This window comes from Pan troglodytes, chromosome 1 (assembly GCF_028858775.2).
Source record: "Pan troglodytes isolate AG18354 chromosome 1, NHGRI_mPanTro3-v2.0_pri, whole genome shotgun sequence".
In the NCBI taxonomy this organism is placed as follows: domain Eukaryota; kingdom Metazoa; phylum Chordata; class Mammalia; order Primates; family Hominidae; genus Pan; species Pan troglodytes.
In genome coordinates, this window is record NC_072398.2 from 114,028,676 (window position 1) to 114,038,278 (window position 9,603).

Genomic DNA, 9,603 nt, shown 5'->3' on the forward strand with positions numbered 1-9,603 from the left:
GCCTGTAATCCCAGCACTTTGGGAGGCCGAGGTGGGCGGATCACCTGAGGTCAGGAGTTTGAGACCATCCTGGCCAACATGGTGAAACCCCATCTCTACTAAAAATACAAAAATTAGCTGGGCATGGTCGTGGGTGCCTGTAATCCCAGCCACTCAGGAGGCTGAGGCAGGAGAATTGCCTGAGCCCAGGAGACAAAGGTTGCAGTGAGCCAACATGGTGCCATTGCACTCCAGCCTGGGTGACAGAGTGAGACTCTGTCTCAAAAAAAAGAAATCAAAATAGGTCACCTATGACAGGGGTCCCCAACACTTGGGCCACTGCACAGCAAGAGGTAACCAGCAGGTGAATGAGCATTACCACCTGAGTTCTGCCTCCTGTCAGATCAGCAGTAGCATTAGATTCTCATAGGAGGGCGAGCCCTGTTGTGAACTGTGAATGCGAGGGATCTAGGCTGTCTGCTCCTTATAAGAATCTAATGCCTGTTGATCTGTCACTGTCTCCCATCACCCCCAGATGGGACTGTCTAATTGCAGAAAAACAAGCTCAGGGCTCCCACTGATTCTACATTATGATGAGTTGTATAATTTGTTTCATTATATATTACAATGTAATAATAATAGAAATAAGGTGCACAATAAATATAACGCACTTGAATCATCCTGAAACCATCACCCCCGCCCCAACTGCCCTGTCTGTGGAAAGACTGTCTTCCACAAAACCAGTCCCTGGTGCCAAAAAGTTTGGGGACTGCTAATCTACAACATCAGATAGTTTAAAGTGTTAAAAGACAGGGGAAAAAAGAAATGGAAAACATGAGCAAGAAAACAGATATCATCAAAAAAGGAAGGATTATACAATAGATTCTACATGGCTAAAGAGAGATTTAGGAAACTGAAATAAATTTGCCCAGAATGAAAAAAGGTAGAGACAGAAATATGAGAGATATAAAATGGAAGTTAACAGACATGGGAAACAGAATGTCTGACATCTTAATTAGAATTCCAAAATAAGAGACTGGAAGGGCTCAGGGATATTGGAGTCTATGAGGATGGTCAAAAAATGACACTCCATTCTCCACCATGTTTGGAACCTATTAAAAATGCACATTGGCCAGGTGTAGTGGCTCATGTCTATAATCCCAGTTCTTTGGGCAGCTGAGGCTGAAGGATTGCTTGAGCTCAGGATTTTGAGACCAGCCTGGGCAACATAGCAAGACATTGTCTCTACTAAAAGTAAAAAAAAAAAAAAAAAAATTAGCCAGGCAGAATGGTGCAGGCCTGTAGTTCCAGCTACTTGGGAGGCTGAGGTGGGAGGATTGCTTGAGTTCAGGAGATCAAGGCCACAGTGAGCTGTGATAGTGCCACTGTACTCCAGCCTGGGTGGCAGAGGAAGATCCTGTCTCAGAAAAAAAATTAAAAGCTTATTTTTTAAAGGTACTTTAGATTTGGGCAGATGGAGATAAAAATGCCAGGTTTATTACTGATGTAACTAGTGAATAAATAGGCATTAATTGTAGCCTTCCTAATACTGAACTTCAGAATTCAGCAAATTTCCCCAACCCATCACTGGCAGCACTTGACAACTGAAGCCCCATCCCCTGTCTCCCATCCTCCATAGGATGTGCCCTGAAAACCTTAAGCAAAGAGGAACACAGAGAAAAGTGTACGCCCTGCAGCCAACTCCCAAAGAGGAAGAGGACCGCAGACTTAGCTGAGCATGCTCAGATACCCTCCCCAACCTCACTGTTGAATAGGTCATCTCCTCACCCCAGGGAGGAGAGAGAATAGACAGAGAGAGGCCAGGAGTGTTGGTTTCAAAGGATCTCCTCCTGAAGCTGCTTAATGGGTACAAAGATACAGTTAGATAGAAGGAATAAATTCTAATGAATCTCTCTGATAGCAGAGTGACTAAAGTTAACAACAGTGTATTGTATTTTTCCAATAGCTAGAAGACTTGAAATGTACCCAACATATAGAAATGATAAATACTTGGGTGACTGATACCCTAAATAGCCTGACTTGGTCATTACAGATTCCATGAATGTAACAAAATTTTATCTGTGCCCCATAAATATGTACCAATATAACGTATCAACAAAATTCTGCTCCTTAAAGACAAAAAAAAAAACCCAGCAAAGAATCTCCTCCTATCAGAGGAGAGGTATTACTCAAAAAGATTGTACATATGAATTTTCAAATTCCTTAGATCAAGGAAGTGTTAATAAATGCTTAGCAAGATAAATAAAAAATAATCTATACCTAGACACCCTGTAGTAAAACTGCAGAACACCAAAGACAAAAAGAATGTAAAAGTAGTGAGAGGCTAAAAAAAGGTTACCTGTTAACGACTGTCAGAGGACTTATCAACAGCAAGAATGTAAACCAGAAGACAATAGAACAAGATCTTCAAATTGCTAACAGAAAATAGCTGTCAACTTAGAACTGTACCCAGCAAAAAATTATTTTTTAAGAAAAAAGAAAAAAATGAAGACATTCTTCTGACCAGAAAAAAAAACAAAACCCTGAGAACTTCTTACTATAGAAACTTCTGAAATGCATTCATTTCAGAAAGAAGCAAAAATATACAAGTGGAAGTCAGAGATGGAAGATGAAACAAAATATAAGGGGCTTCTTCAACTGTCCAACTTTTCTAATTTATGTCTCTTGTGTAGATCCCCTGCCTTAATTTTGTAAACTCGTTGTTCAGAGTTTGGGGTGAAATCTGTGATTCATCATCTTCATTCTGGATCTCTATAGAGCCCAAAGAAGGATGAAGGTGCTGCCACCTTTTTGGAAGGTGCAAGTCCAGGGTGTTAAGGGTGAGGAAAAAGGAAATGAGACCAAAAAAATGAGAAGTCATATGATGTGATGCATCACCAAGGTGTGCAAATCTTTCAAGCCATAAAGAAAACAGCAGACTGCTCAGGTAGGACGTCCTCTGGAAATGTTACAAGAAAAATCCAGGCCTCTGTGTATTGTATTGAAGGCAGAAAGGAAGAGAAAATTGTTTCTTCTTCACTCTGGCCATCTCCTGCTGCCCAATGGTCAAGATTTACCCCATGCAGAAATCATTCCACTGCATCTGAGTGGCATCACCAGGTGCTCAGAGGCTGTCAGAAAGCAAGTTCAAGCTTCATGGTGTATCATTTCATTCAAGTTCCAGAAGTGAAAATGAGACTTGGTGCAAATAAGTCTTGGTATGTGAGATGTGAAAACCATGCCTGGGGATCTTGGTAGAGTGCCAGCAGTTTGGGGCTGGTGATGCTGCCATCAGGGTGGCAGGCAATCAAGGGGCTCTGAGAAGGGACACAAGGTCTGAGACTCATAGGTTCCTGAAACAGCTTTTCTCTCTGTGGAGCTAACTGATCTGCCTAAGATTAACCTGTGCTTTGGTCTTCTTAGAACTATTCTCTAACCAATGAACTAACTAACCCAGATTCAAAATTATTTTCATTAAAAATTGAAGGAAAAATCAACCACCTATCCAATCTAATCAAGATAGGATAGACTACACTGTGGTAACAAACAACCCCAAAATCTCGTGACTTAATACAGCAAAAGTTGCTTTTTACTCAGGCAACATCCATTGAGTTCCGGGGTGACTTTCAGAGCAACTGTCCTCACAAGCTGCATCCACCATCCAGGCTGTGGAGGCTCCATCTGAGCTTGTGGTCTCCTTGGTGAGTGTGGCAGGAGAAGGGGAGGCTGGGGAATCATGTGCCCGCTCTGAAAAGCCTCCTCCTGGAAGTGACACAGGCCACTTTGGCTCACAGCATAGCTCAAAGGTAATCCTATGTCTCCAACTTCCAAAGAGTGTGAAAGCATAATCTTCCTTTCATCTGGACTAGGAGGAGACCCCTAAAAACACGAGTAATGTTTTCCTGAAACATTTTTTTAGAAATAGGGTTTATGTTGAGAAGATAAATTTAATAACTAAAATATTATCTCCTTTATTCTTAGTCTTCTTCATATTTCTATTCTGTACACATAAGTGTATTCAGCTTAAGTATAAATGTCAGGAAGATTTAAATTTATTTTCTGTGATAATACCATCATGTTGGAACTATCCTAATGAGAAGTCCTATATTTGATTTTACTTACAGAACGTTTGGTAGAGTCGGTGACATTGAAATTGGCTTAGAACAAACAGGTTGTTTTAGAACTGAAAAGGACCTTAGCATTTCACTCCTACAAAAATATGTTTTCAGAAACATCTGGAGAAATCTATACGTCAAAGTAAGAGTTTGCTTTTAACATATCAGTCACTACCCCTGCTGGCACTGCATCAGTGTCATTGTTCTGTCCTTTCCTCTGCCTCAGCCCTAACGCAGACCCTCATCATCTCTCCCTGGGCCAGCTAGCTGCCTTTTGATGGTCTCTTTGCCTCTCCAGTACCAATCCGACCCATGTCCCATGCTGAGGCCACAAGTCTGATCTATATTCAGTCTGTGGTTTTAAAATTTAGACATTGTCCTATTTTCTCACTATTTCCTAAGTGTGTTTCGTTTCTCTTCCACTACTGAAAGCTTCTGGGGACGAGAACCATTTCACAAAACGTTGCATGTTTTCTTCCCCCCTCCTTTCCCTCCTCTTCCAGCACCTGGTCCTGAACACTGTGTGTTCACAGTGCACTCAATAAATACTTGTTGCATTGAATTCCCTAAACCATACTAATTATTCATTCAGCTCAAGTCCCTGTGTCTATGTAGAATGATGGATTTCCAGACACAAGGACTGAGGGTCAATTCAAATCCCTCGAGGGCCTATTGGCATCCCCGTTGCGCACCACCTTCTCCTTTCACACTGGTAAACAGAGGGCGCAGGATTACGCCGCCCCGCACTCCTAAGCAGCTGTCCCGCATTTTGTGCCATCCCTAGAATTAGTCCTAGTGGCGCCACGAAAATAAACCCATTTTTTTCCCCAAATTCTGCCAACAAAAGGGCCAATGAATGTCAAATTAATGACTCATTGAAAGTCCACTGCATCCTGTTTCTGACTTCTTGGAGGAAGTAGACCCCAAGATTTCCGAGAACATTCTTAGTAATTTCTCCACTAAGCACTCCTTTCAGATGCTTACAAGAGTGACAATGTCTCCATTATTATAAGCCTGAGACTCAAAGACACCCTGGAGTGTGATATTTGAGTATTGTCAATCTGTTTCTAGTTCTAAGTGCAAAAGGTGACAGTTTGGAGTCGTGCCATAGGCCTCACCTTTTTGCCTGTTCTTATGTAACGGGATCTTGCAGGTACAAACAAGAAAGATGCATTACATAACAGGAGAAGATGTTTCTAACTGTTGAGATCAATTTTAATACTGCGTCAAATAAACTGGCAAAATAACAGTGCCATGTGTACTGAGAGTACAATAAGTAAAAGAAAAAACTATACAAGTCACAGCACATACAAATGGCTGATGCTAAAACATGTTCAATGAATCACTGTGCCCAGCAGGGACAAGCAGGAACTTCTAAGAAGATGCCAGAATCTTCCAAGTGTTGGGTAATTCCACACAAATTGTCTGTCCTGATCATGGTGTAAACCGTGGATTATTCAGAATTCTTTATAATGCTGTGGACTGAGTTCCAAATCTTAGTTTTCAAAAGCGAAATTTGAGACAGGATGTACGTACAAATAACTTAAATGAGACAAGAAATCACTTTGGGGAAGCTGATAAATACATCCCTTCAGGCTGGAAGTGCAGGCTCAGGCCTGTAATTTCAGCGCTTTGGGAGACCAATGCAGGAGGATCGCTTGGGCCCAGGAGTTTGAGACCAGCCTGGGCAGTACAGTTAGACAACGTCTCTACAAAAAATAAAAAATTACCCGGGCGCAGTGGCGAGTGCCTGCAGTACTAGCTACTTGGGAGGATGTGGTGGGAAGATGACCTGAGCCCAGCAGGTTGAAGCTACAGTGAGCCGTGATCACATCACTGCACTCAAACCCAGGAGACAGAGCAAGACCCTGTCTCCGAAAAAAAAAAAAGAGAGAGTGAGAGAGATCCCTTTAGCTAAATATGTCTGCACTATGATTGTGCAAACTTGCATATTTTACTAATAGTTTAATAAATTCAATAAAATCATTGTGGCAACATACAGCAACGATGTTACCAGACTAACGACAGCAGCTAGTGTCAGAGATAAAACTGAAACGTGTGAAATCGAAATGAAAACCAAAGTTAGATTTACTGTTTTTAAAACTGAATATGCCTCTATCAGAAACAAGAAGTTACATGAAACTTTGTAAAATGTCATAGATCAAAATATCCTAATATAAAAACTTACTGGATAACTGATAAGTATTTTCTTCCAAATAGTGGAGATTTATTATCTGAGAAATCAATTTATTCATACTCTCCACATAGAATGCTAACCAATTAAGGAATGACAGCAGTTATTAGAGTTTCCTAATGATTCGACTTTGAAACAGAAGACACTCTACTATTCCCCTTTTGAGGCTCTAGAGTAATTAATAAGAGTATTGTTAGATTTTTAAGCAAGCTATCCTTTAAAAACATGTGTTTGTTAACTTCTATTCATCATAATTAGGATTTTCTGAATGTTATACCTTCAAAACCAAACACAGAAATCAACTGGCTAACATGAGACTCAAACTGTTATCCACAACCTCTGACTTAAAGTTATTGTGCTCATCAAAACAGCCTCATTTTTGACTGATAGACTTCAAAATAAATAAATGGCATACACTTGAAATAACAACTTAAACCAGTAAAATATTAGGGAATCTGTCCAAGATTTTAGAGTTGATAAAATTTATTTATTGCTAAGAAAAAAATGTTAAAACCAGTGGAATAAACTTTAGTTATGAAGTCTTTGGGGTTCTAGAATTCTAGGATATCATCATGGTAGCGGGGGCACTCTCTCTGTGTGTAAATAATTGTAATTAAATGTAGATCTGCAGAGTTCAAAAACTGCATGATAAAATGACATTTGCTTTAGCTAGGACACTGTTGTATTCAGTACAATTCTGTATTCAGGACAATTCAATTCAATTCAATTCAATTCAATTCTATTCAATACAATTTTGTATTCAGGACAATTCTATGATATAGTAAACAGCCTTCTAGGACTAGTTGGAGCGTGAGCCATAAGCCACAGGGCCAAGGACTTGTCTTGAGTTACGAGTGAACAATGATAACTGAGTAAACAGCCTCCCTAATTTTGTATAGAATTATTCATGGAGGCTGCAATGCAGGCATAGTGAGGAAAGGTGAAACTAGGGGAATCATTCTTCAGCCTTCAGCCCCGGACGGTGTCACTGTGAACAAAAGCAAACCAAAGGCATATCTATGGAGTAAAGCCACTGGGAGTCACCCACTGGGGAACCCACTCAATGCTGATTACACTGATGTGGTTTCTCTTGGTAAGGGACCCATCAAAGGGTTTTACCCAGAGCCAGGGAAGCTGCATGGCCTCTTGCCGATAATCACACATGAAGAGTAGCAGGAATTTCTATGTGGCTAAGATAAAGTACGTGAAGAAATGCTTAAAAACTGCTTGGAGCTTTTCCGCCCGCTCCCCCCTCCCCACGAGCGCCGCTCCGGCTGCACCGCGCTCGCTTCGAGTTTCAGGCTCGTGCTAAGCTAGCGCCGTCGTCGTCTCCCTTCAGTCGCCATCATGATTATCTACCGGGACCTCATCAGCCACGATGAGATGTTCTCCGACATCTACAAGATCCGGGAGATCGCGGACGGGTTGTGCCTGGAGGTGGAGGGGAAGATGGTCAGTAGGACAGAAGGTAACATTGATGACTCGCTCATTGGTGGAAATGCCTCCGCTGAAGGCCCCGAGGGCGAAGGTACCGAAAGCACAGTAATCACTGGTGTCGATATTGTCATGAACCATCACCTGCAGGAAACAAGTTTCACAAAAGAAGCCTACAAGAAGTACATCAAAGATTACATGAAATCAATCAAAGGGAAACTTGAAGAACAGAGACCAGAAAGAGTAAAACCTTTTATGACAGGGGCTGCAGAACAAATCAAGCACATCCTTGCTAATTTCAAAAACTACCAGTTCTTTATTGGTGAAAACATGAATCCAGATGGCATGGTTGCTCTATTGGACTACCGTGAGGATGGTGTGACCCCATATATGATTTTCTTTAAGGATGGTTTAGAAATGGAAAAATGTTAACAAATTTGGCAATTATTTTGGATCTATCACCTGTCATCATAACTGGCTTCTGCTTGTCATCCACACAACACCAGGACTTAAGACAAATGGGACTGATGTCATCTTGAGCTCTTCATTTATTTTGACTGTGATTTATCTGGAGTGGAGGCATTGTTTTTAAGAAAAACATGTCATGTAGGTTGTCTAAAAATAAAATGCATTTAAACTCATTTGAGAGAATGCCTTTTAGTTTAATGCATATTTAAACTAAATTGATCCTGTAGTGTTCCTGGAGAAGCTAGAGCCTGATTGTAGGCTACTACTCATGAATTAACTTCTACAGTGGAGACTACTTCTGGGACTGGAATATAAAAAAGAATCAAAGGTTCTGATTTTGAGTTGCAATAAAGGGAAAGACCATGCTCATAGCAAAAAAATAAAAAAATAAAAAATAAAAAAACTGCTTGGAGTAGAACACAATTTACTTTAATGCAAAAGCAGTGCCCAGGAAGCTGAGTGAGATGTAAAGGCAGAAGTCTAAAAGGGAGAAAACTCAGTAGGCAAAAATCACTAAATGATTTCTACAAAATCATTTCCTGAGCACCCACTTTGGTATATAATATGCTTTAAGCTTTTCACTACTCTGCCGGGCATGGTGGCTCATGCCTGTAATCCCAGCACTTTGGGAGGCTGAGGCGGGAGGATCACCAGGTCAGGAGTTCGAGACCAGCCTGGCCAACATGGTGAAACCCCATCTCTACTAAAAAAAAAAAAAAAATACAAAAATTAGTCACGCGTGGTGGCGTGGGCCCGTAATCCCAGTTACTTGGGAGGCTGAGGCAGGTGAATTGTTTGAATCCAGGAGGCAGAGGTTGCAGTGAGCCGAGATCGTGCCACTGCACTCCAGTCTGGGCAACAGAGCAAGACTTCGTCTCAGAAGAAATAAATAAATAAATAAATAAATAAATAAATAAATAAATAAAAATAAACTTTTCATTACTCCTAAGGAAAAGTAAGTCTCAGAGTCTCCTTTTCTTGGCCAGTGTCACATGAAGAGTAAAGGACCCCCTGTGAGATTTGAACTCAGATCTTATGACTGATGGCAAGTCCAGGCAAGGGTCTTTCCAGGTCACTCAGCACTTTTCTGATACATTGTAAGGAAATTTGCAAAGACTTTCAATGCCTGTGTGGAAAGCCTCTGAGTACCTGCTGAATGTTAATACTCTGGGCAAGGCCCGTGACTGCCATCCTTGGAATGACCTACTTTGCAAGGTTGGCCATTGGTTGGCATCTGGGAATTTGAATTGTAAACAGTTCCCTAGACTGATATAAAACTTTTCTTAAATGAAAAGAGTGGCTCACTGTGCCTAAACTGTTTGCTATGCTGAACATCTGATTTTCTTCTGGGAGTCTGGAATTTTCCTACTTGTTAGGCATAGATTGTCTACATGACCAGCCTCCAGTAAAAAT

General features: G+C 41.0%; 1 protein-coding gene across 1 annotated transcript; it reads left to right on the plus strand.

Annotated features, from left to right (window-relative positions):
- Nucleotides 1-6,855: 6,855 nt before the first annotated feature.
- On the plus strand, nt 6,856-8,363 carry LOC741416 (translationally-controlled tumor protein). Its single transcript, XM_054685878.2, has one exon. The coding sequence runs from the start codon at nt 7,636-7,638 to the stop codon at nt 8,152-8,154; it is 519 nt and encodes a 172-aa protein (XP_054541853.1). The 5' UTR covers nt 6,856-7,635; the 3' UTR covers nt 8,155-8,363.
- The last annotated feature ends 1,240 nt before the right edge of the window (nt 8,364-9,603 follow it).